We start from the raw sequence: 27,907 nt of genomic DNA, 5'->3' as shown, positions 1-27,907 counted from the left end.
TTATTTAAAAAAAAGGGGACACAAAAAAAGAAAAATATTCGAGAGGGTTTAAGATGGCCCCGGAGGCAGCTAGAATATTGGAGATGCTGACAAAATGTATCCATCTGAACTGGAACTTTTGGAAAAATTTCCCGCGAAGGAGGACTGCTGCTTCTCTACATCGTTAAGAATCCTGGACATCACCTGTAAGGAGAGAGAAGAGCGGAGACCTAGGAGGAAGGCAGTGACAGCAGCAGTGGCCAAGATGGTGGTGGAGACTTGGATTTGGGAGAGGCAGACATCTGATCCAACCCACCCTGAATCTCTGAAGAAATTACGCCAAAGGTCGAATGCTACTCTCACACATGCTTAGGAACACTGTACATTATGTGGTACGGGAAAAGAGCTTGGAAAAGATTTGAAATGGTGGAGGCAGTCGCATTGGCAGCAGCAAGTACTCAGGGGAGGCAGAGATCTGATGCAATACACCTGCAACGTTTGAAGAAATTACCTCAGAGGCAGAATACTACCACCACGCACCCTTGGGAATGTGGGACAACATGCTGGGTGAAGAGGGTGCTCCGATCAGAGCCTGTCGAGGTATGAGGCCGGTGTCGAGGCCATCGAGGCTGGGATCAGAGCCTGCTGTGAGGCAAGGCCAGTGTTGTGGCCTCCGAGGCCGGAATCAGAGCTTGCCGAGGGGTTAGGCTGGTGACAGGGTCTGGGAGACTGGAATAGGCGCCAGCTGTGAGGCAAGGCTGATGTTGCAGCCTCCGAGGTCGGGATCGGAGACAGCTGATGCATTAGGCCAGTGCCGGAGCCAGTGAGGCCAGTATCAGAGCCTGCCACGAAGCAAGGCTGGTGCTGAGGCCTCTGAGGCCGGGACTGAAGCCTGCCAAGGGGTTAGGCAAGTGCTGGGGCCATCGAGGCCAGGATCGGAGCCTGCCAGGAGGCAAGGCCGGTGCTGGGGCCTCCAAGGCAGGGATCGGAGCCTGCCGAGGAGTTTGGCTGGTGCTGGGGCCAGCAAGGTCGGGATTGGAGCCTGCCGTGAGGCAAGACCGGTTCTGGGACCTACGAGGCCAGGATCAGACTCTGCCAAGGGTTAAGGCCAGTGCTAAGGCCAGCGAGGCCAGGATCGGAAACTGCTGTGAGGCAAGGACGGAGCTGGGACTTGCGAGACCAGGATAGGAGCCTTCCGAGGAGTTAGGCCGGTGCCAGGGTCAGCGAGGCCGGGATTGGAGCCTGTCATGAGGCTAGGCCGGTGCTGGGGCCTCTGAGCCCGGGAGAGGAGCCAGCCGAGGAGTTAGTTCAGTGCAGCAGCCAGCGAGTCCAGGATCGGAGCCTCCCATGAGGCAATGCCGGTACTAGAGACAGTGAGGTCGGGATCAGAGTCCTCTGCATGGCCAGGCCACTACTGGGGCCGTCAAGAGTGGGATTGGAAATTGCAATGCGGCATGCACAGAGAAATACCACAGAAGATAAAATCAAATGCTTTCCCTAATTAGCAAGAACTAGAAGGAAAGGGGTAACAGGAGGAGGTCGAGTAGTAGAAAGGGCCCTATTGAGAAGCAATTAAGGTGACCAATCAGAGGGGAGGGGATGGGGGAGGATGGAATCTCTTTAAAACTCATGAGGTACATAAAAATTATATCAAAGATAATCACCAATTAAGCATGGGATTGTGAGAGGGGCAGGGAATGAGATGGGGATTGGATGATATGTGTTTGTATATCCTCTCAAGTCTTGTATTCCAAAGTGATATATGATTACCAAAAAAATAATAAATAATTGCCACAAAAAACAACATGGGCCATCAGCACTCTAAGCACTATTCTGGGTTATAATGTCAAATATATAAGATCTTTATACTATTTCTTTTTTCATTTTTATTTTTATCTGACTATCTTTGCAGATGGTTTAAAGGAGCAAATAGTACTATAAGATTCATGACAAAAATCATTGATCTTCTAATCTTCTCTTTTTATAACTCCATATAAGTAACTACTTTCAACTCTTTTACTGTATGAGTTTTACATGTATAACTGTACATCTAAAGATGTATTTTATTTCCATTTTTTATCTTTGACTTCCATGTTTTTTGACATTCTTCCATAGGAGATGAGGCTCTAGATCTTCTTTAATCCCCTTTACTGCCCTCACTATACTCACTCACACTTCCTAAGCCCTTACCCTTCAACTGTACTTGTATTATGATTGCCATTTAGGTTACATCCATGTTCCCTCTACGTGATTCATAAATATATAAATGACACTGGCAGCTGAGTAGAGGTTCATGCAAGGAGATGAGATCCAGGCCTAAATAGTAAAATTTCAACAATCTTTTCCCCTTTGGTTTCACAGTTACTCCTGCTTTCAAAGGCACTTGAACCCCAATTGGAATATTCCATAGTATAACGCCAGCTTCCTCACTGCCAGGTGGATATCATCGTTCTTAGATTTTTTAAAAAATCATTCACCATGTATATATCTGGCTGTTACATTTTAATATCACATGTTGTTTTCACTGCCTTTCTTGATTTAAGTCGTTTTATAATATACTTCATTGCATGTGTATTGTTATTTCAACAGTAAATAGAGAATCACATGTGGCCAAACCAAATAATTACTGAAAAGGAGTGATTCAAAACCTATGGTTGACTAATATTTTAATAAATATTTTATCTTACATTTACTGTGCACTTTATGGATAATTAGCCCTGTTGAAAATGTCTGATTATTCCATCAAATTCTGAAGATATATTCTAATAAATTTGCATTTTGTGGAATACAATAAAAAAAGAAAATATTAGGAGCGTTTTGCACATAAGGCCAATAAAAATGGTTTTACCTACTATTAAAAGAAGTAATGAAGGAAGGTTCAAGAAAATAGAAAGAGAGGGAAAAAAGAGGTGAAAAATCTGAATTTCTTCTACCAATAGCCAATAAGGGTGTGCTTAGAAGATTTTAGGCAACATATACCACCTTATTTAATGTTGAGAAGTCAAAAGAAACAAACTACAGGAAAGAAGTTCCCTTCTCACTCTTTTCAAACATCTTAACCATTATCTCTATATTTTATCCTATGTTTCTTTTTAACATTAGTGCATTGTCCTTAGCATTCAAGGGCAAGTTAGGTTCAAAGAACTCCATAGAAATTAGGAAACGCAGCCACGATCTCTGTAGCAAAGTGGTTCTTAGTACCCTAGAATTTGCTCCTTTAGTCTCTACATAGCTCTCCATCCTTAGAAAGTAAATCCTATTTTCTCAGAGTTTCTAGAGATCACTCCTCAGAAAAATCTTATTACTTAAGCCCCAAATTCCTTCACACATAACTAATTTGAAGGGACAAAGCCAGGCCATCTGCCTCTTCTTGGTTCTATGAAGCCTGGGAAGTGTGTCAGTTTTCTTTATCATGGTGATTCTACAGCTATTTGAGGCTTGGTTCAGCTCAAGGCTCTTATGATCTCAAGCTATTCACAATCTGACTATATAATTAAGTTGGTTTCATCCTGGTGCACTGAATGCTTTTGCACTTCCCTGTGATTATTATTGATTGGCTTAAAAGGATAGTGGATTAGCTGATCCCTGTGTTTTTTAAGCAGATCCAAAGAAAAAAAAATCTAGCAGATTCATAAACACAATCTGTGTATCTACAACATAGTCTCCTGGCTGGGTCTTTGGAAAAGTATCACAAGCACCAAGCATATTGCAGTTAATACCCAACTGAGCAAGGAAATGATAATAAATATTTATTTTCTCTTTATTAATAATATACAGTAGATTATTACTCAGAGATTATGTTTTCATACTCTTCATTAGATGAAGGCAGTTTAACCGGGATGTAATGGCACTTAATTCTTGAAAGAAAAATAGTTTCTAAACTCATATGAAGTAGGTGGTTTAGGTATGTGGCTGACTACCTTTTAAATGGACAACAGGATAAAAAAAGGGCCACATACAATGCTACTTCAAAATAAAATGGATTCTAATCTGTGAAGAAGATGAAAAGAAAGGAGCAATAATACCATCAAATAGATTTGAGCGGATATGCTTGAAGAAGGAACATGGTAATCCATTTTCTTTTTTTTGTTTTTGTTTTTGTTTTTGCAGTACTACCTCTGAGGGATACCCCCAGCCTATTTTTTATTCTTTTATTTTGAAACAGGGTCTCACTGAGTTATAAATGGTCTCAATAAGTTGCTGAGGCTGGCCAGGAGGCACTATCCTCCTGTCTCAGTCTCTCAAATCCTGGGATTACAAGTGTGTACCACCAAACACAGGAAATTAAAACAAAAATTAACAAGTGGGATGGCATCAAACTAAAATGTTTCTGCTCATCAAAGGAAACCATCAAGAACCTAAAGAGAAAGCCTACACAATGGGAGAAGATCTTTACCAGCCACCATTCTGATGGAGGGCTAATATCCAGAATATACAAAGAGCTCAGCAGACTCTACACTAGCAAAACAAATAACCCAATAAAGAAATGGACAACTAGCCGGGTGTGGTGGCACATGCTTGTAATCCCTGCACTTGGGAGGCTGAGACAGGAGGATCGTGCAGGTTCGAAGCCAGCCTCTGCTGGATTAAGAGACCCTATTTCTGAACAAAAATATAAAATAGGTCTGGGAGTGTAGCCCAGAGATAGAAGGCCCCTGGGTTCCATCCCCAGTACCACCAAAAAAAAAAAAAGAGAGAAAGAAAGAAAGAAAGAAAGAAAGAAAGAAAGAAAGAAAGAAAAGAAAAGGGGCAACTGAATTGAATAGACACTTCACAAAAGAAGATATACAAATGTCCAATGGATACATGAAAAGATGTTCAACATCATTAGCCTTTAGGTAGATGCAACTCAAAACTAAGCTGAGATTCCCTATAACCCCAAACAGAGTGGCAAGCATAAAGAAATCAAATTATTCTTTATTTTGAGTCAGAGTTTCACTGAGTTGCAGAGGACCTCACTAAGCAGCTGAGGCTGTTCACAAACCGCTATCCTCTTGTCTCAGCCTCTCAAATGCTGGGACTAAATGCATGTGCCACCATTCCTGTCTTGATCATCCATTTCCAATGTTATTAGAGGAAGAGAGAGGCCCCATTCCAAAAGTCTTGTTATTTTAACATTCACTACATCTTGGGCCTATCATCCTAGTGTGTTCACTGTATTTCTCAAAATGACCATCCACATTTCCAAATCAAGATGTTCAAAATCTGATGGCAATCTATGATCCCTAAACTGTTCAGGACAAGTCATAGATTTCCTTCTTCACAAAAAATCCTGCTGTATTACGTCATCAATATCAGTCATATCTAACATGCAAACAATTTTTCTAGTATAATACATGACATATTTGGATATCTGAGAGGTTAAATGCATTTTTGTTGTTAGAATTTAGACATATTCAGTTTTCTGTTAATAAGGAAATTGCTAATAAAGCTACTTCTCCTAAGGATGATTTAAAATGTATGCAATAAGATAATATTTGGATAAGATGTATTAAAAATAAGTGCAAAAATACAGAAGTTGGGACACAGCAAAATTCACTGAAAAGAGTATGGCATTGAAGTTGGAGACTAGGTTCTTTGGAAAACCATATTATCTTCCTGAACATTGGTTTTCTCACCTATAAGGATACTATAATAATCCTTTCCCTGTCTATCTTACAATGTGGTTGGAGTAATCAAATGGGGAAAATAAGCATAATACTACAGATCATATAGTATTACACACATGTAAATTACTGCTATTATATATGAACAGGATACAAAAACTTTTGAGCAAAAAGGTATTTGGATTCCAACACTTTTTTGGAAATTCAAGTGTGTGATCTAGACCTGAAAGTTGTACATATTTAGATATAAATAGCTCCCTGTTACAAAGAAAACAAAAATAAATAGAAAACAACTTGAATAGATTATATGTAGTTATTAAAATGTTAACTTAGAGTCAGGCTCAGTAGCACATGCCTGTAATCCTAGTACTTAGGAGGCTGAACAGGAGGATTGATGGTTTTAGGACAGCCTCAGTAAGTAGTGAGACTCTCATCAACCTAGTGATACCCTGTTTCAAAATTAAAAATAAAATAAGGCTGGGGATGTAGCTCAGTCTTATTTTATTCAGATGTTGAATGCCCTGGGTTCAATCCCTAGTACCACAGAAAATATATCATTTTAGAAGAATATTAATATATGATGAGATTTTCATGATAATGGGAATAAAACAGTTCTCAAATACCATATGTAGGAATTGATTACAAATATATATGTATGTGCATATTTATGTGTGTATATATGTGTGTCTGCATATATATATGACAAGTAATAGATTTCCTTCTTCACAAGCAATTCTTGATTGCTACATTACCTCATGAATATCAATACATATCTAACATGAAAATAAGTTTTCTAATATAATACATAGCATATTTGTATATCTGAGAGGTTAAATGCTTTTTGTTGTTAGAATTTAGACATATTCACATATATATGTATATGTTAACACACATGCAGAAATGAAATATATATACGGGAGGAGGGGGAAAATTAGAGAGAACTAGCATTACCTACACTAAGGTTCTATAATAATATACTAAATTTGGAGCTCTCTAGTTAGGAGGATCATTTGTGAATCTTTTGATATTTATTCACTTTTCTACAAAGACATTTATTACATTGGCAGAAAATAAATGAGTTCATTGAGAGAGAGAGAATTTGAAACATATAATTGTTGATCAACTTGAGACTATAAGAGAGATAAAAAGACAGTTCAGTAACTAACTGAAGAGACTTATTCAAGGTTAAGCTTCTTCTTATTAACAGATTGGTTGAATTTTCCTGCAGCATTGGGTTGGTGGTATAGGTTCCAGTTGAAATGGTTTTGCCATGCAGTGGTAGTCTGTGCCCTCTGTATGGGAAACCCTGCCCTGCGCTCCCTTCAGTATGCATACAGATAGAGTGCAGGCCAGGGTCTCCCAACAGCAGCTCATCCAACATTCTGTTCCAGATTCTCTCTTCATTTGTGATTCTATGTGGGAAATGGATGGCTCCTTGGCCTTGAGTGACCTTTTCCTTTTGAATTATCCTGCTTCAGTGATGAACACTGGCTGATGAGGGCAGACTATTGACTTGTAGATCATTTTGCCCCTGCAAATAACTTTAATTTTGGATTTTATATGAATCTTAGTAACTCAGTATTTAACCAAATATTACAATTTAATATATGGTAATATCTCCACAGTCTTCCATTCATTATAGGCAGCTTCTTATTGGCCTGAAGTCATCATATAATTATATATAGACTACAACAGCAAATGATATGAAACATTTATTAACTTTTGCTTAACATTGTAAAATACTGTGCATATATAATCCCCCTTGAATCCTCTTAAAAACCTCACTAGTTCTATACTATTATTTTCCCCATTTTACAGATGAGGAAACAAAAGGAAAGATTATCTCCTTTGTTACAAATCATAAAGCCTACAAGAATTTGAACTCACTTTCAAACCCATGCAACCCAACAGAGCCTTCTTTCTTAACTACTAAAAGCATTTTGAAAACAAATATTATCCATCATTTGTCAGTGACACTTTCTTAACCCTTGATATCCAAAGGTCATTGTCACAGGGTAGGCAGGAGGGATATTCTGTTCTATTTCAAAGATAAAGACAGTGGTTCTATTGTTACCAATTTTGAGTTAGAAGAACCATTGATGATAGACAAATGTTTTTTAACCAGTTGGATATAAAATTCCAGCTCTCAAGAAGGAAGAAATCTATGAATGGCTACTAAAGCTACAAGATTCAATTTAATAATCTAGAGACTCCAAGCAGAATAGGATACAAATACTGAGGCTGGAAACTGGGGTTAGGTAAGGCATCAAATATTTAAGAAAAACAAAGGAAAAAGAAAAATGAAGAGGAAAATAGTCTCGGTATGGAACACAAAGAAAGCAGTGTTGTGACAGACAAATACAGAGTTTCAAAATGAAGGGTATGTGGCCAACGAGGTCCAGTGCTGCAAAGACAATATAAGGACTAAAGTGAAAAATAGATTTTATTTGTCTGTCACTGCTGATCTTAGCAAGAGGACTTTAAAGATGGTGATGATGGCAGAATATAAATACAAATGTTTAATGATTAAGAAATTGATAGAAACTGAAGAAAGCAAAGGTGAAGTTAGCTTTTGCCTGTCAAGGGAAATAGAGAAGTAAATGGTCGGAGTGGAGAACAGAGTTCCAAGGGAAATGTTTTAGGCTGGGGAGTTAAAAAATGATCTGTATGAAACATGGAAAAACCTAAGAGACCAGGAAATAATGAAAGCACATGGAAAACGTTAATGGCATCTTTAAGTCCACATCCCTTCGGGAAGGAATAGAATGTCTAGAAAGAAGTTTTGGCCCAGAAAATGTAGAGCCTTTCTTTAGGTAAAAAGTGGTTGACCTAAGGCCCTGCATAATATTTATATCCTTAGATAAAAGATGGAAAGTCCTATAGCTATTGTGAGTTTTGGAAAACTAAAAAGAAAATATACTACTATAGAATTAAGGTGCCTCTACATGGTACAGAACAAAGGATTATTACAAGTATCTGCTAATGACCCCTTAACCGAATACTAAATCTATATTTTTTCAACAAGGAATTCTTTTTCTCTTCTTCTTTCCTGGCTTCTTCTAAAGGCTGAGAATAAAATGTGAAAATTTTGCATGAAAATGGCATGCAATTTACATGTAAGTTGATAAGAACATACTAGAAATAGATTACTTTCACAATGTGGATTGGAGATCCGCCTTTCATCCCTGTTCTTACTATCCCTATTCCTAAATTCCTTCTCCTCCTCCTCCTCCTCCTCCTCCTCCTCCTCCTCCTCCTCCTCCTCCTCCTCCTCTTCTCTAACATACTTTAGGATTTCTTCTGTGTGCATAACAAATGGCAGCATGATTTACATTTCAGCACTTTTTCAAAGAGGTTTCCAGGTGCTAGATATAAGCAGAAGAATATATTGTGTGTTTTTTTTCTTTAGCTCTAAATAGTCTGAATCTCAGTGTTGCTCATGGGAACTGTTTCAAAGGCTGAAGTGTCAGAATCAGAAAGGAAAGAAATGTGTGGGCGGGAAGTTCTACATGCAAACTTGTCATACTCTTCTTTCATTTTCAGACCTGAATATGCATGGATGCAGAAATTATAGCTTATGCCAAAGTTTTTTATTGTCAGCATCAAATATAAAAAATGTCAAGAATATCAGATTGGTATATTTAAGTGAAAATGTTCAGCAGACTTGATCTTTAACTTAAATAGCTCTATCTGTTAATGAGCCCTTTCATTCTCTCTGAGTATACTTTTGGCTCCTGGGCAAAGTACAGAGTAAAATCTCACTTATTCACTTTCACTACTTTTAAATTGACAAAGAATAGAGGATAAAAGTTTCAGCAATTCCCTTAACATAGGAGTGAAAAATAAAAACACTGAAGGAGATGCATGGATCGCAATAGTTACTACAGAATTATTTTATAAAAAACAACAACAACAAAATGGGAAACTATTTACCAACAGAGGTTTGCCAAGAAAATTATGGTACATACATACAACAGACTATAGTGCATATTTTGAGAATAACAATATAGATGTACATTTGTTTACATAGATATATTTGCACAAAATATGAGAGGAAACACATTACAGAATAGCACACAAAGTATTCCCACTTATCCTTGGGTGATATATTCCAGAATATTCCATGAATGCTTAGAATTACAGATTGTAAAGAGCCCTACTATATGCTTTTTTTCTACACACACACATACCCATGATGCATCTTAATTTATAAATAGGCACATTCAAAGATAAACAACAATATTAAAATGGAAAAATTATAAATGTATTCTGTAATAAAAGTTATTTAAAACTTAAGAATTGCTGCCAGGCCTGGTGGTGCATGCTTGTAATACCAGTATTTGGGAGGCTGAGAAAGGAGGATCTTGGTTCACAGACAGTCTCAGCTACTTAGTGAGGCCCTCCACAACTTAGTAAGACATTGTTTCAAAATAAAGAATAAAAAATTAGGGATGGAGGTGTAGCCTGAAGGGAAAATGCCCCTGGGTTCCATCCTCAGTACTACAAAAAAAAATTAAGAGTAACTTATTTCTGCAATTTTCCATTTAATATTTTCACACTGTTGTTGTCCAATGGTAACTAGAACCATAGAAAGTGAAACCTCAGGAGGGACTACTACTGTGTGGAATTCTCATATTTATATATGATCAAGTAAATACATTTGTATACACACATAGAGTGCATTGTGAGTAATTGACACTAAAATCTCTGGGTGGTGACTTTGTGATGATGCTTTACTTCTTTTAATTTTTTTGTGTAATAAAAAGCACCTGTGAACAAACATTTTTGGAGTCCTCAAACAACTTAAACTTGTGTGAAAATAACTAAGATACTAATTGTGCATAATTTCATTAAATCAGGTCATATCAGAAGCCTTATTAATGTGAGTTAGCATGGTTTGAATTAATCTAAGAAACAAATGTAATTATATCTCTTTAAAATATTTTATAAGACTGACCCACTTCATAATTCTTATTTTAGTTCTAAGTGGGTTGTGTGTGGTATGTGCATGTGAACTGAATAGCAAATCTCAACACTGTTCTTTAGCTGTGGCATGCACACAAATATACACACACAAACACACCGTCATCATCATAAAGGGTATTAAACAAATATCAGAGTTGATTACATAACTCTTATTTTTTGGCCATCCTGGGGATAGAACCCAGGGTTATCCTACCGCTGTGCTATACCCCAGCCTTACTTTTTATTCTTTATTTTTTGAAACAGGGTCTCACTCAGTGAGACACTGCACAGTGCCCCGCTATGTAGTAGCTGCGACTGCCCACAAATCACAATCCTCCTGTCTCAGCACTCTGAATGCTGTGATTACAAGTGTGTGCCACCACTCCTGGATTTGATTACATAACTCTTTAATAGAGATTAATGTATACCTAAAATACTGATAGTTTTCTGTAATATCACATTCAAATAGGTGAGAAAAGAAATCAGTTGTTGGATTATATGTGCTTAAATAGAATTTAGGCTGAATGATGTTTCTCCTTCACATAGGGTAATCTTATTGATAGGTAAAGACTCTTTTTTTCATATTTACATTTGATTTTGGACAAATCAGCATTTCTATACCAAGGGATGAAGTGTTGTGTCTATGTGTGCCTCTACCATCTTCTACCCCATTAAGATATATGACTACAATGTAACAATAAAAAAATTTAAAAACAGGCAATGTTAATTAGTACATTTTCCTCATATAATACTTGAATATTTATCTATCACACTGACTAAATATTATTCTTGGAAGTCATTTCATACTTAAACTAATTAAATATTTCACTCAACACTTATTAAGTACCTATTATATGCCAAGAACTGTTCCCATTGCTAGAGAATAGAACACTTAACAAACTTAAGACCTTGCCCTCAAGGAGCTGATAGTCTAATAGAGAAAGACAATACACAAATAAATATATTCATAATCATTCATTTAACAAAAATAAAACAAAACACATACCTTGACTGCAAATAATTTATATTCTGGTTTGCAGACACAAGCAATACAGGTATCCCTTAACTTGCTCAAATACCAAAATTGACAGATGTTCAAATTCATTATATACAATGGCATAATATTTGCATATAAACTATATACATCCATATACTTTAAGTCAGCTCTAGGTTATGTGTCATACCTAAAAATAATGTAAATGTTATATAAATCTTTGTTATGCTATATTATTTAGGAATAATGATAAGTAAAGTATCTGTACACTTTCAGAAAAGATGTAGTATTTTTGATTTGTAGTTGATTGAATTAATGAATTTAGAACCCACAGATACAAAGTGCTATGTACAAATAAACATCTTATTCAACAAATGTGTGTTCCACATATTCAATGTGACTAATCTATTTACAAGTGCCATATAGTCATAGACATGTAAAACACAGAAAAAATAGCTAATAAGAAATATTATCTATTATTAAAATACTATCTATAATTAAAAATGATAGTGACAAAGTATTATTTTAAACTGAGTAGTAAAAGAAGCCTCTTTGATAAAGTGCTCTCTCAATAGACACCTGAAGGCAATAAAGAAGTGTGCAGCTCTTTGCCGCAACTACTGCGAGAATGAAGACCATTCTTAGCAACCAGACTGTTGACATTCCAGAAAATGTCGACATAACTCTGAAGGGGCGCACAGTTATTGTGAAGGGCCCTAGAGGAACCCTATGGAGGGACTTCAACCACATCAATGTAGAACTCAGTCTGCTTGGAAAGAAAAAGGAAAGGCTCTGTGTTGACAAATGTTGGGGAAATAGAAAGGAACTGGCTACTGTCCGCACTATCTGTAGTCATGTGCAAAACATGATCAAGGGAATTACACTGGGCTTCCATTACAAGATGAGGTCTGTGTATGCTCACTTCCCCATCAACATCGTTATTCAGGAGAATGGGTCTCTCGTTGAAATCCGGAATTTCTTGGGTGAAAAATACATCCATAGGGTTCGAATGAGGACAGGCATTGCTTGTTCAGTATCTCAAGCCCAGAAAGATGAGTTGATCCTTGAAGGAAATGATATTGAACTTGTTTCAAATTCAGCTGCTTTAATTCAGCAAGCCACAACAGTTAAAAACAAGGATATCAGGAAATTTTTGGATGGTATTTATGTTGCTGAAAAAGGAACAGTTCAGCAGGCTGATGAATGAAATCTAAAAGTTATCCAGCCACAGAAACAAGCTTCTGGATTGTAAGACCAATGTGTAATATTTTAATGATGCAATAAAAGACTTCTTGGTTAAAAAAAAGTGTGCATTGAGAAAGAGAAGCTTGGGCAAAAGGAACAGCTGATAAAAAGACCCCAAGGCTTGTCGTGATATGATGAAGGAAGAGTACAAAGACCAATGTTATTAGAGCCTAGTATGTGAAAGAAGGGAGCTTGTGAGTGTTAGGAGGATGTGCTCTCAAAGACTTATAGGGGGGTGGCATCATGGAGGGCCTGGAATTCCATACAAAGACTTTGATAAATCCCTTGTAGGACTCAGAACACAGAATGCTGTACCAGATCTGACTTATATTTATAAAGGATAACTATGTGAAGCACAGAATAAGGAAGTATCAGAGTGGATGCAAGGAGACTAAATAGGAGGCAGCTGCAATAATCCAAACATGAGAGGGTGGGCCTAGAAGGTAGAAGTGAAGACGATGAAAACTGGTGTGGTTCTAAAGTATAGATGTTTTAAAGGAACAACCAACATTTTGATGAGGCATTGGGTGTATGATTTTAGAGAAAGAGGTAGCAAGGATAACTAAGGAAGTTGGCCTAGAAAACTGAAAAACATTTGTTGAGATGGATAAAATTGTGGACATAGAATATTTAGAAAAATAATATGAATATTTTTGTTTGAGATATACTTATTGAAAGATGCTAATTATTTATCTAAGTGAAGATATTGGGGAAGTAATTAGAAATATGACTCAAGACTTTAAAAGTCTAGGCTGCAGAAATGTGGAAGCCACCTGAATTTGAAGCCATGGGAGTGGCACACCAATAGGGTGAATGTAGACAGAGAAGAGAAAGGTTCAAGAACTGAATACTGGGACCTACCAAAAGTTAAGGTGAGGAAAATGAGAAAGAGGCATAAAGAAAACTAAGCGATTAGAATACACTGGAAGATAAGTGAAGAAACTATTTTTTGGAAGAAGTAGCTGTGAACTGCATTAACTACCATTGTTAGGAGAAACATCAAGGAACTGAGGACTGGACTCTAGATATGGAAATGTGAAGGAAGTTGATGATTTTGAGAAGAGTAATGGAGTGGAATAATATGATGTAAAAGCCTAAATGGAATAGTTTTAAGAGAGAATGGAAGGAGATGAGATTAAGACAAAGCTAATGTAATTTGTGTGTGGGGGGGGAGGGTTTCTGTGAAAAGGAATACTTATAAATGAGAATGACAGCTAGTGAGGAATGTACAATAAAGGGAAATGTTTTCTTATTGAAATGAGAAAGTATTTGTATACTTGTATGGATAATATGGTAGAAAAAGAAATCTGATGATTTGAGAGAATGAGAGAGGAGGAGGGAGGGAGGTATAAAGCATATGAATGAATATATGAAAATGAAAATAACAGTTTTGGTATTGATAAAACAGATGGAGTAAGAGTTATGGGGCTGAATCTAGTACAAAATTGGAAAGTAAAAGGAAATGATTTATACAAATGGAAAGAAGACAGAGTAGAGGGCAGATATATACATGGATGAATAGGTATGTTTGTAGAGTATAAAGAAATTTTGTTCTTACTTTCCAACTTTTTTCTGTGAAATAAAAACAACAATACCAACAACAAAATAGCCTGAAAAAAAGACATTAAAGATTTTAGAAGAAGTCATAAAATAATCAACAAGGTTGGACATAAAAGTAATTTGACTACAGAAATGAATGACATTAATATTATAAGGAGAAAATAACAAGAATGAAGGGAGGAGAGGGAAGAAGAAGAAAAAATTAAGCATTTATTAGGTACCAGACACTGCTCTTAGATTTTTTACATACAGTAATACATTTAAATCTCTCCACTCTGTGGAGAGCCAATCAGAAATTTAAATGGTTTGGTATATGATTAATATTAAAATTAGCCAATTCTTCAAATTTAGCTGATTCTTTCACAGAGAGTTTTTCATATTTCACTATATTATGTACTACCACTTATAGTCATATACTGATATAATATCTCTGCAAAACAGAATAGCAGGAATGATGATGAACTGTGCAATGATATTTTAGGAAATACATAAGCATTTCAAATAAAGTATCCTTTGATATGGATTGCTAATCTTTTAGGTTAAATCATGTCAAATTTTCTTTTCATAGCTTTAATGCACCCTTTGTTTCTTTTTGGAGGAATGGGTACTAGGGATGGAATCAAGGGGCATTCTACGTCTGAGCTACATCCCTCAGCCTTATTTATTCATTTATTTTATTTTATTTTATTTTGTGGTGCTAGGAATCAGTTTTTATTTTGAAACAGGGTGTCCCTAAGTTGCTGGGGAGTCTTGCTAAATTGCTGAGGTTGGCCTCCAATCTGAGATCTTCCTGTCTCTTTCTGCCTCTCAAATACTAGGATTACAGAAATGCACCATCTTGTTACACCTCTCTGTTCCTTTTTGAGAAAGATCAAATATCATTCACACATCTCAGGCCCACTCAAAGTTAGAAAGATAAGGCTATAATTGTGGGCTTATCACAAAGCCCTATTTGTGAACTTTTATGACTGGACAATATGTTTCTAATGCTAGGCAGGTGAAACATGGAAAGACATCTCATAATTATCTTATAAAACATTAGTTTGTATGAGACATGGTTTTTTTTTCCATTCATGTTCTCAGCTCATGTAACTTAGAAGAGCTTTCAGCTTATAATAAAGAAGTACACTCAACCAAATAAAACAGGGTAACAAATCACCCACAAGGGATGTTTCCTTTTACAAAATTGTTTCATAAGTCTAAAAAATCCACTGATTTTCCATAACCTGAGCTTCTAAACTTATGTTAAACTTTAGACTTTGCAATTATGTGAGCCCCAAGAATTACTGATCATTTCTATATTGCAGATTGTTCATATAAGTAATCTCCTTGAAGCTGGGCGTGGTGGCACACGCTTGTAATCCCAGCAATTCAATAAGCTGAGAAAGGATAATTTCAGTTCGCTGACAGCCTCAGCTACTTATTGAGGCCCTTTGCAACTCAGTGAGACCCTGTTTCAAAATAAAAAATAAGGCAAGGGGTGTAGCTCAGAGGTCAAATGCCCCTGAGTTCTATCCCCAAACCCACCACAAAAAGTAATCTGAGTCCCAGGAAAAGACAATACTCTTTTTATTTTTGGATTCTGGAGTCAAAAATTGTAAGGTAATTGCCCAAGGTCACAGAGTTGGCACGTGATAGGAAATGTATGCTTATTATGCCTATGTGGGGTCTCTGTGGTGAGTTGTCTATAGATTTATATAGTTGGTTCTATTTTAAGTTAAAATAAGGCTGCTTGTGATTCCACCATAAATATATATATATATATATATATATATATATATATATAATGAGATAGAAAAATTCATGCATTATCATGTCAAAGGAATATACAGTTCCCCCAAAAGTTGTACCACTGAAATGGGCTACCTCCCTAGGTTAGAAAAAAAAGTGTTAACCATAGCAAAAGTTACAACATGGAACTTTTCAGCAGCACCTTGCAAATTAAATGGACTCAATCCAGTAGATACTGACAGAATGATACAGATCTTCATCTTCAAATATTTTTTTAGAGGAGGAACTTAGAAACATTGATCTTACTGTTGTTTCTCTAAAATGAAACAACTAGTACATAAATTGGAATTTTATGACAAATGCCATGTCTTCTAAGAGTTATCCTTAATTTCACTACCATTTAGAGATCGATGAAAGAAACCTATAAACCATGAAATGACTTTTCTAGATCATTTATGAGAGAACAGCACAGAACTCCTCCAGTTTAATTCTCAGAAATCCCAAACACCTGTACTTTTGATATCCCCCAAATTAAATATAAAGCAATAAATTAGCACAGCTAGGCCAAATCAAGTGCTTTAGCACTTCTTCTCATTTGGCATCACCCAAACTTAGATATTTTATCTGCTAAAAATTCCTTTGAATAAATCTCAAGCATGTTTTCTTGGCAGCAAAAGGAATATAAATTCTCAGCAATTATGACTGGGTAAATTCATAGAAGAGAAAAAAATCCATAAATATACCAGAGGCTTGCTGGAATTCTATAGTAACACTAACAAGACCTGTTAACAGTATGGAACTAGGGTAGATTTGGGGGTGAATTTATTTTAATTTGGCCTCTACTTACCTATCATATATATATATCTATGCCTAGAGATCCCTTCTGATAAATATCAACTTTTCTAATACTATTTTACTGAGTTTGGAGTGAAACTATAGATTGTAAAATTACCATCTGACAGAGTAAAACCTGTAACTACCACAATTAATCCACATTAATTCAAACTGCATGAAAAGAAAAATAACAAATATTTGGAAGACTGTACTACGGGGAAAGTAAGTAAACCAGCATAAATAAAAGAACTAATACCAACAGTAAAGGAAATCATGTATTTTCTTTTGGAATATGGGATAAAGATATTTAGCTTTAAGTCCACTTGATTTGACTCCTGGGACAATTTGTCATTTGAGCAAGAATAGAGACTAAGAATATAAGCCATAATTAGATGATTTAATAAATAAGTACACTGGAAAAGGATATTTCTAAGCTAAAATATGAAGTTTTTGGTCTACAAATATCCAGTTATATATCTTCACATTTTCAAAAGTTGTCTACCTCCCCTTATTTTCAGCAAATTGCTTTATTTTGACACACACTATTCACACGTTCATTTGTTATATGAGTCATAGACGACAAAAATGTGACATTTCCCATAGTTCAGCAAGAGGAAGAGCTGGGCCATTAAGTGGAGGCAATTAGAAGGCATAAACAACCATCTTTTAATGGTCAAAACCAATTATGTCCTCAGTGGAATCCTAATGTTACTTTTATATAAATAAACCAGATAACTAAAGGCAGAGAGAAATATAAGATTGTCATCATAAAAATATTCAATAAAAATCTATGTCAACTGTCTTGACCATGAGTATATAATAGCTTTATTTCTCCAGGTATAGTCCTTCTATTTCCAAGTTGACCCCACTGGCTACCCAGTATTAAGGTGCACTCATTAGAGTTACACTCTACTCAACCTCATTGCTGCAATTTTATTAAAAATTGAATAATGGATGAAAAGCTGAGGTATTTCTACTTACAAAAGAGATCCAAGGGGTCAGAGAAATCAAATAAACACTATCAAGTAGAGAGAAAATGGGTCACAGGAGGAACTCTTGCCGAAGAAGGAGATAATATAGATGAGCAAATAAGGCTACCTAACTGAGGGGTATTGGATGGGGGAAGAGGTAAATTTCCTAATGTACATGATGTATATTCACAAACATATCAAAGTCATTCAGTAAGCCAAACAGGAGAAGGAGAGAGGGAGGAAAGAATGTGTTGAGAATATGGGTAAGGGCTAATTGGATGATATGTGCATATATGCTTTTACCACCTTGTACTTCATTATTATGTATGACTATAATGCACCAATAAATATATATATATATATATAATTTTCACAAATATATATATATATATGAAGTAATTGAGAATATGGCAAAGAAAGGACACCTTCATTTGAAAATGGCTTAGAAGCTACATTTCTGGATATCTAGAGTTCATTAGGCCCATACTATAACTCCCAGTATAACTGTGTTCAACCAGTGCCTCCCATGTATTAAAGAAGACAAGATCAATCAGATGGCATTTTGTTCACTGCTATTTTGTAATGGTTTCAAAGATATGGTACATGCATAGCTCTCATGCAGAAAAGAAAGGCATATATACATTCAGGCACTTGGAAACACACATGATTTGAATATCCAAATAGTTTCTAAAATGGGACTAATGTGTACCATTCTTGTCCAGTTAGCTCTTATTTGTATAAGAAAAAGATAATTTTCTCTCAATCCTTAGGTGTCTTTAATAGTAAATGCTATTTTACCATTTATTAATGACATATTTATTTATAGAATATTAGAATATTTACTGAGTACTCAGTAATGAATAGTAATGTACTTAGTAATAATTATACACAATCAAATATATAAGAAAAAATATAAGAATATACTCTTCTTATATTTAAATAGCTAAAATGTAGTTTACAAGATATAAGATGTACATTCAGAAAACATCTGGGAATAAAAAGAAGTATGTGAAAATATTATACACGTGTTGCTCTGAAAACAGAAGGTGAGGTACTATAGTGCTTGTATAGCCTTTTATGAGGTTTTGACCTCACAAAAAGTAGTTTGATAATATTTTTTTCTAATTTCTGTACTCACAAGGAACTAATGAAGTCCAAACAGGATATAACTGAAGAACATGCAATCCAACTTCTACTGAAGAGACTATTGCTAAATAAAAATGTGAAGGCAGTGAGTGTCCCCTTGAGCAGTTTTAGATAGAACAGAATGACTGCAGACAAAACAAATAGGAGAGCAAAGACCAACAAGAAATCCTATCTCATTTGAAGTAGGAAAGCTACACTTAAAAAGGAAATGAACTGCCCCATATTGTTGCAAAATAAAATTACAATTAGAAGCACGAATCACCACTGGGTTTATATAAAAGCTCATTTAGCAACTACAAATAGATGCAATACAATTATCTATAGGATACTTTTTCCTTGAGTTAGGTGAGATGAACACTAAAGGAACTACTGTTAATATCATACAGCAAAAAAAGGTCTAGATATACTTGCTTCAAGTTCATATTAAAGGCAGTTATTTGGAATTCTGCAAAATACTGAGACTTATCGAACAACTAAATAAAAGTTCATGTATCTCTCAAGAAAGCTATTTAATGTTTTCTTGGCCAGGACTCCCTAAGAGATATAGGTACTTCGCTTATAAATTCTAGAATATAAGGACCCTTTCAAGTATGACTCTATGCCATATTAAAAGTGGCAGTAATAAAAAATAATAATAAATTATTAATTTCATTTGTCATTAGAAAATTTGGAGCTATTTGGCTTTGCTTTTAATATAACAATACCAAACCTCATTCAAATATGATTATTATTTATAATTAACAAGCAACCATACATATTGTGATATATGGTAATGTAGGACAAAGGACTGTGTGTGTGTGTGTGTGTGTGTGTGTGTGTGTGTGTGTTGAGCTGGGGATTGAGTCCAGGGGTGTTTTTCCTTTGAGCTCTACTCCCAGCCCTATTTTATTTTTATTTTGAAACAGGGTCTCAATAAGTTCCTGAGAGTCTTTTTGCTGAGGCTAGCCATAAACCTGAAATCCTCCTGTCTCATCCTTCCAAGTACTGGGACAAAAGGGCTTTGAAAGTATAGATAGCCATACTAAGTATTATGGTTTTTAATGTTATTATAGTAGGTTGTCTCTATAATCCTTTCAAATCTTAGAAGCAGGACAGACTTAGATTGAAAATTGTCTTTATAAAAAAAATCCTTTGCCATGGTACAAACTAATTCTATCTCTAATGAGATCAACCTACATAGAGTGAGAAAATTTATATCAAAAGTCTTCTGTGAACTTCTGACCCACCATGCATTCTGATATAGCAGCTCTGCATGTGGCTTCCTGAAAAAGTAATATCTTTAAAATACTGAGTAAAATACTTTCTCCTGATGAGATGTTAATAGGTTGGATGACCACAATAAGAGTAAATAAATGTTCAATAAAATCTCATAAAAGACAAATTGTCTATGTTTGTACTTGAATTCCACATGAAAATGTATTATTGATATCTTACTGCCAACATTTACAAAGGTTAATCTTAAATTCTAAGAGAAAAATTTGTGTAAAAATGATACTGAATAGCTTTGATTTTCCCCTATTATTCCAACAAATATTTAGGAATGCAGTATGGTCACTGTGTTGGGTAAACCCATATGCTCATTTATAACCTATGCAAAAGTCATTGGTTAATTAAGAAATTAAATGTTGGTAACATTTGGTAAAAGAAAGTGTTATTGTACTTATATATGTGAAATGGGAACACAATAAACAAATTTGTGAAGTTAATTAACTAATGTGCCAGAAATGAGCAACTTGCTGCTGATACTTTCCAGGGATTTTCACAGTGGGCCTTGTTTTCATTTCCCCTGATGCAAAAATATCTATGATGTTTGAGATTCACCACCATGATAAGGACTGATATATGTGTATATATATATATATATATATATATATATATATATATATATATATATATATTTTTTTTTTTTTTAACTACTAGATTTTATTAAATAAATTCATGGGTTAAGATCTTATACTCTTTTGACACATTTCATATAGTAAGATCTTAATATGATTTTGTAAAAGGCATTGATGTCTTGGCAGCATTTTTTTAATTATTAAATTATGGATTTGATAAAATATATGTAATGTCATCTAAGAAAATTATATCATATTAGAGAACAACTCAAATTGTATAAATGATACATATACTTGAGGAATAGTTATACTTATAAAAAAGCTAGAATGTGCATGTTAGAAGTCTATCCAGGGTTTATTTAGTTACTATTCAAAGATATACAGTGACACTTCAGGAAATAATAATTAAAAACAATCAAGCATAGATGGTTAAGGAAAAGCAACAATATAAATCAATTAATTATCCATCTTGTCTTAGAAAGCTTTTATGTCAGCATTTCAGTGCAAAAACCTACTACAGCATCAATCAAATCTCATTATGCTTCCAATTTTTAAATTAAGAAAGTTTGCCATTAACTCTGAAAACAAAGACAAGTGCCTCTTCTTCCAAACTGAAGTCTGACAATATCAAAAGACTATTCTATATATGCTTCTATATTCACCATAAAACATATTGTCAAATATGCTTACATGCTCTACCATTCTGTACCTCATAATGATGCATGATTACAATGTACCGATAAATTTAAAATATATGCTTAAGAAACAATAGGAAATCTGACTGTTAGGTATGAAAGCAAACCATATGAAATTTACTTGTATAGATACTTTTAAGAATGTGAGCACAAGGTGGGGACGACAAGAATAAAATTCTTTGAAAATATTTACCATCTTATAACTGGTCTACTGATTCATTGAATTCTCTCTATTTTATGATATTATATTTTACAACAAAGGTAGGGACAAGAATTCTGAGGTACCTGGGCCAGGAGAGCCCACAATGTCGAACCCTATGGGTTGAGCACACTACTTACAGGATAGTCAGAATTTCAAATATTATTTAAAGCTTTGTGAATTATACTGCATATAATTGTCTTTTTTGATGTCAGAAACTGCCAAGACTGAAAAAAATCCTGACTAACAAAAAAAATAAATAACTGGGTCTGAAACAAATTAAGTCCAGAATTGTTTCAAATACATATGGGATATTTATATTTCTTTAGTATCATTATTCCTCAAACCTTTTATGCATTTTGCATGTAATGGTTATTGGTTTTACCAAGTTATAAGAACAAATTTGCTATCCAGGAAGCTTGTTGCAAAACAATTGCTTTGTGGCTCAGTACCCACATGCAATTGCCAAGAGTCCTCTCTGACAGTATTCACCATGAATGGCTCACGTAAATAAATGAACATCACTAAAATGTGTTACAGGTTTCAAAAAAAAAAGCAACAATTTTCTTGATGTTGTAAGCCCACTAACTTACCAAGACTGGAGAAAAGAGCTTTCAAACCATGTAAAATAAACAGAAATCAGGAGAAGGTCCACAGCAAAGAAAAATATGTGCAAAAGAGCCCACCACAGTTCTTTTGACCCCTATTCTCAAGGTTCATTGTAGATTTGAATAAAATACCTTGCTTAGACCAGAAACGTGATCAGTTACCCAAAATGATTGATGTGTACATGTATGCCACTACCATCTTGTACCCCATTAAGATGTATGACTACATTACACCAATAAAAAAACATAAAAAGAAAGTAATTGTAATCAACAGCCTAATAAATGTGGTTTATATCCACTAACTGTCTTTGGTGTCAATCACCCATCTATTCCCAGGTGAATGTGAAATGAATAACAGAAATCTTGGAACAAGACAAAATGATAGGGTTAAAACTTTGCTCTAGCCTCATCACTCATGAAAGTCAATGGTTGAAAATCTCTGAGCAACACTCCAAAACTATTTTGTGATGAGATCTCACTAAATTGTGGAAGGCCTCCCTAAATTTCTGATGCTAACCATGAAACTGCAATCCTATCTCAGCTTCCCAAGTATTAGGACTACAGGCATGTTGCCACTATGCCTGGCTAGCATTGTTCTCTTTGTCATGCCTACTACTACATAATGAAATGAAAGAAAAATAGAAGGAAAAAATATCCCTGTCATTGTTCAAACATGTGAGGTGGACGCTGATATAACTAAAAAGTTTTGATTGATTGAATTAATCACAACGCATTTGTGCTATGCAAGTGGAAAGTGTGTGTTTATGGGGGGGGTGCCGCTTATGAAAACTTTAAAGCACTTCAAATAATGTAATTTTTGTGTCACTAGGAACTAAACCCAGGGGTGTTCTACCTCAAAGCTACACTCTTAGTCCTATTTTATTTTATAACAGGATGTCTCTCTAAATTGCTGAGAGTCTCACTACATTTCTGAAGCTGGCCTCAAACCTATGATCTCCCTGTCTCAACCTCCATAACACCAGGTTTACATGTGTGCACCACTGCATCCAGCTGAACTTCAATTCATGATAAAACTAAAGGCCATTTTTTCATCATATTCAATTTTATCATTCTATGACATATAAATAGGATCTTAATGGGATCTGTGGAAAAATAACCAATATATATTGTTTAGTAGAAATAATAAATTTCGATAATGATACACCCCTACCCACCCCAAGACCAAGGCCATTCAAATTGTTTCCCTATATGGAATCTTTTTACAGTGAGTTCTAGGCTAAAAATAGCGTTGCCAAGCTGCATAAAGTCAGGGTAGAATAGTTTGTGCTGATCAACTATTAACAGTCAGGCTCTGAACTCAAGGCAAATTTCCTTATGTACACTGTAAATTGCAAAAGTCAGTGTAGATCAATGTGATAACCATTTGAGGTACAAAGGATTTGTGGAATTTCAACAGGTTATCTGCTAATTGATTTGCCAAAAATGCTCCTGGGCTTTTATCCTTCAGGTTCTCTGGGAAGTACATGTATGACTGGATTTTCTGAGACTAGAGGAATGAATGGAGTTTTCAGAAAATCTCTATTTAAAGGTTATGCTACATCATAGAAGCACTCAGCTTTTGGTTTCCCCTAGGCTCTATCTTCTCCAGAGAAAATTTCCCACAAAGAGTTTCTGTTTGTTTGTTTGGTTGGTTGGTTTTTTTTTGTAACCACATTGATTCATTCGTATGGCATGGGCAGAAAACAAGGAATTTTTTATCCAATACTTTAAAGAATTATTTGGCCAGACCAACAATGAAATACACTAAAAAGGACTACTGTTGTTGAAGCCTTTCTGATTGTGCCCAGGGTATAGTAATTAATTTGGTTTACATGAGGTTTGTTGTTGTTGGTGGTGGTGTTATTACAGTGTTTACTACCTACAATAGAGTTTTTACTTGTTTGAATTTCATTTCTGAAAGCTATTACTGTCATTGCTTATTGTCTCATTGCCAATTTTAAAGTATTATAAGATAATACATATATTCTCTCTCTTGAATATTTTTCATTGTACGTATTTTGCTTCTAAGTAATAATACTTTGAAGTTGTACATTTTATTTTTCAAATCATTATAAAAACATTTTTCTTGCATAAAAATGAACATTATCTCTAATTTTGGCTTGCCCTGTGAAATTCTGTCCCAGGATTCTTGTTGTATCTGAGGCCCTTATGAAAGGGGATGTTGTGTATTATTGCTACTGGTTATAGAGGAAATTCACTTAAGAAACCGATTGAGGTTTTCTCTGTAGTTCTACTTCCAGGTTGTCAAAAGTAGTATCAGAGTATATGATGAAGCTGAGCTTGGTGGTGCACACTTGTCATCCCAGTGCTAGGGAGGCTAAGACAGGAGGATCACACAGGTTCAAAGCCAGCCTCAGCTACATAGTGAGGCTTTCAGCTACTTAGTGAGATCCTGTTTCCAAATAAAGTATAACCTGGAGTTCGATAGCCTCTGGGTTCCACCCCCAGTACCACAAAAAAAGAATATCTGATGAGTAACTTAATCAGAATTTTTGCACAAACATGTAATCTATTCATACTGATTTTGTGAATAGATTTTGTGATTTTGGCTACATAACCTGGGAAAAATATATTAAATGTATGTATTAAGGGCTTGACAGTTATGAACCTTGGTCATAGTTATTATAATGATCAGAGAATGTTTTATTTAAAATTTCTCTGTTCAAGGGCCGGGCGTGGTGGTGCATGCTTGTAATCCCTGAGCTTGGGAGGCAGAGACAGGAAGATCACGCAGGTTCGAAGCCAGCACAGCTAAGCTGGCTTACGAGACCCTGTTTCAAAATATAAAAAAATGGGTCTGGGAGTGTAGCCCGGAGGTAGAAGGGCTTCCAGGAACCCCAGTACCACCAAAAAAAATTTATCTGTTCAAAAGTCACAATTCCCTTTAAGGATTTTAAAAGCAGTATTGTAGCTTTTATTTTTTTTATGTCTCAGTAATTCATTTACTTATATAATCTTTAAATGTTAACACTTAAGCAGATCTACAAAATGTTATACTTGGGTCCCTTAACAGATTCAGAATTTCCTTCAGTATGTATGACTTAACTCATGGATACAGCTAGACATTCCAGGTACATCTACTACTGTTGGAGTAGAGGAAAGAAAAAGGGGCCCCTAGAAAAGGATTTAACTGGGACCCTGAAGATCTGTGCTTCCTAGGTTTGCTAAAGACTTGGCTTCCAGGCGTATAGAGGAGGAGTTGTTAATCTAGTTGGCTTTACCTCCTACTTCTTTTCAATAGGCACATATGACCTGTTGTAATTAATACTCAAATGACAGAGATAATGTGTATATATGAGGTTTTTATACTTTATTATACATGTATCTATTTTATCAATAAACATGAATGAAAAACATATTTCTTTTTAGAAACTAATCTAAGACTAAGAAGAGAGTGGAGAGAAAAATGATCAGTTACTTCATAATGAATAAAGAGTTTGGTAGGCAATTTCAAGGGACAAGTTGAAGGACAAAATGTAAAGTGTCCTGTTGAGCTTTTCTTAGTCTATCTCACTGTGGATTAAAATGACACAACAAGCCGGGCATGGTGGCACATGCTTGTAATCCCAGCATTTGAGAGGCTGAGACAGGAGGATCATGGCTCAAGGACAGCCTCGGCTACTTAATGAGGCCCTTTGCAACTCACTGAGACCCTGTTTCAAAATAAAGAATAAAAAATAGGACTGGGGTTATAGCTCGGAGGTAGAATGCCCCTGGGTTCCATTCTCAGTACCACCAAAAAAAAAATAAAATAAACTAGAAAGTAGGGATTACAAACAATAGCTTCATTAAATCATGTAACTCATGGATAATCAAATAAAGCTAAAAAGTCTTATTTATCCTCTTTCATGAAGCTATTAGGCCTTACCAAATGTGCTAGATCAATGTTCTGTGTAGGTTATATATTTAAAATTTAAAATTATTTTAGAATTTCCAAAATAAACTAGTATAATCTAGCAACAGAGCAATGAATATAAGACTCGTTCTTCCATTTGTCTTTCCTGTGTGTGTGTGTTTGTGTATGTATAATCTCTTTATACCTGGCTTTATTTGTTAAATATCTTAGTTGTTCCTGCCAAGCATTTTATTCTTTAGCTCCACGAAACTGGATTTTCCTGCAAATATAAATTTAGTTTCAAATTTAAAGCCATGAGACAGACACTCTGTTAAATATGTGCCCCATGACCTATAATTTAGATGAGTTTTCCAACTTGGCCTCAAAAACAGAATACAGAGCCAATCTTGCTCTATTTAGCTACAACCACTGTTGTCTCTCTGATTTTCTGAGAAAGTACCATTGTCATGCTCATACCTAAGAGAGGAGACCTTCACCCTGAATAATTTAACAGTTTGGGTTATTTTTTTACAGAGATCATAAAGAAAAAGTTCTTGATTTTATAGGGACAGACAACTAAATCTATCTAATCCCATATTCGAGTAATGCCAAGCTATATTTCTGTTACATTTTAATAAAATATCCATTAACTGCAAGGAATACTAAATATGTGAAATAATTTGTGACTCAGGAAATGTATTTTGATCTTGAAAATTATGCTGATTCACTGGTAGTCTAGAGAGAAAAAATTCTAAGTCAATATGGATACTTAAGTATATTTTTACTGCATTAATTCTAATGACTTCATAGCTCAAGATCACTAATTCCATAACTGATCATAATTTAAACATAAAACCTAGTACCTTGAGCTAACAAAACAATTCAGTAACAAATGTGCTATTTTTCTCTGCTTTTCTTCCTGTAAAATAACTTTTAAATATTTTCCATTTATAGAGATATCACTCATAAATATATGTTTAAATAATTACTCTTATAATCTTAAAATCTATTACTTTAAAGTAAAAATGCCAATCAAAAATGTTTTATCCCATAGAAAAGAATGTTTCTTATAAACAAACCAAATTGGGCAACTTAAGTTTGATAGTCAATGCTTTTCCAATTTTATATTAAACAAATTCAATAATTTTAATTAACTGAATGATACAAATAAGTAAAATTGTAATTAAAAGTCAAAATTTTGTCCCTACTTTTTGTGTTTTGACATTTTAATTTTATAATTTTCTTTTATAATTGATATGATATCGCTGCTTATTTTTAATCTATTTCCTTTTATAATTGAGTCAGTCTCACTTCCCTAAAATACCTAATGATTAAACCGATGTTCTCTATTTAATTCTACTAACTTTGTAATCCTCTATGATAATAAACCTACACTTTAAATTATATGCAATACTAATATACAGATTTGACAAAATTCAAATATTTTCTGTGTTACAAATGTTCCCAGTAAATTATATCACTCTGTACTGATCTATGAGTTCATCTAAATGATAATACTCTTTTGTATTAAAATATGGATTGGAGATGTGAAGTCATGTCACTGAAAATTAAATCCTAAATTGTCATACTGAAATCAGAAGAAACAGACAAGCCAGCATAGGGTAAACTCAGAACTGACAAATATACAAACTAAATATCTGGGGTATCTTAACATCAACC

The 27,907-nt window shown here is 34.9% G+C and overlaps 2 protein-coding genes across 4 annotated transcripts in view; one reads left to right on the top strand and one right to left on the bottom strand.

Moving 5' to 3' along the window:
- The window catches only part of FGF13 (fibroblast growth factor 13), a gene marked incomplete at both ends in the record, with an annotated part of 631,857 nt that overhangs the window by 61,285 nt on the left and 542,665 nt on the right, over positions 1-27,907 (bottom strand). The window lies entirely within an intron of this gene.
- Positions 12,152-12,751, top strand: LOC308278674 (large ribosomal subunit protein uL6-like; the record flags this gene model as incomplete). The annotated part of the gene is made up of 1 exon (XM_080718589.1): positions 12,152-12,751. The coding sequence occupies exon 1, from the start codon at positions 12,173-12,175 to the stop codon at positions 12,749-12,751; it is 579 nt and encodes a 192-aa protein (XP_080574715.1). The 5' UTR covers positions 12,152-12,172.

Source organism: Muscardinus avellanarius, assembly GCF_963383645.1.
Source record: "Muscardinus avellanarius genome assembly, chromosome: X".
Taxonomy (NCBI): Eukaryota; Metazoa; Chordata; class Mammalia; order Rodentia; family Gliridae; genus Muscardinus; species Muscardinus avellanarius.
Note: the sequence above shows the minus strand (reverse complement) of the source record. Positions and strands in the feature narration are given on the sequence as shown.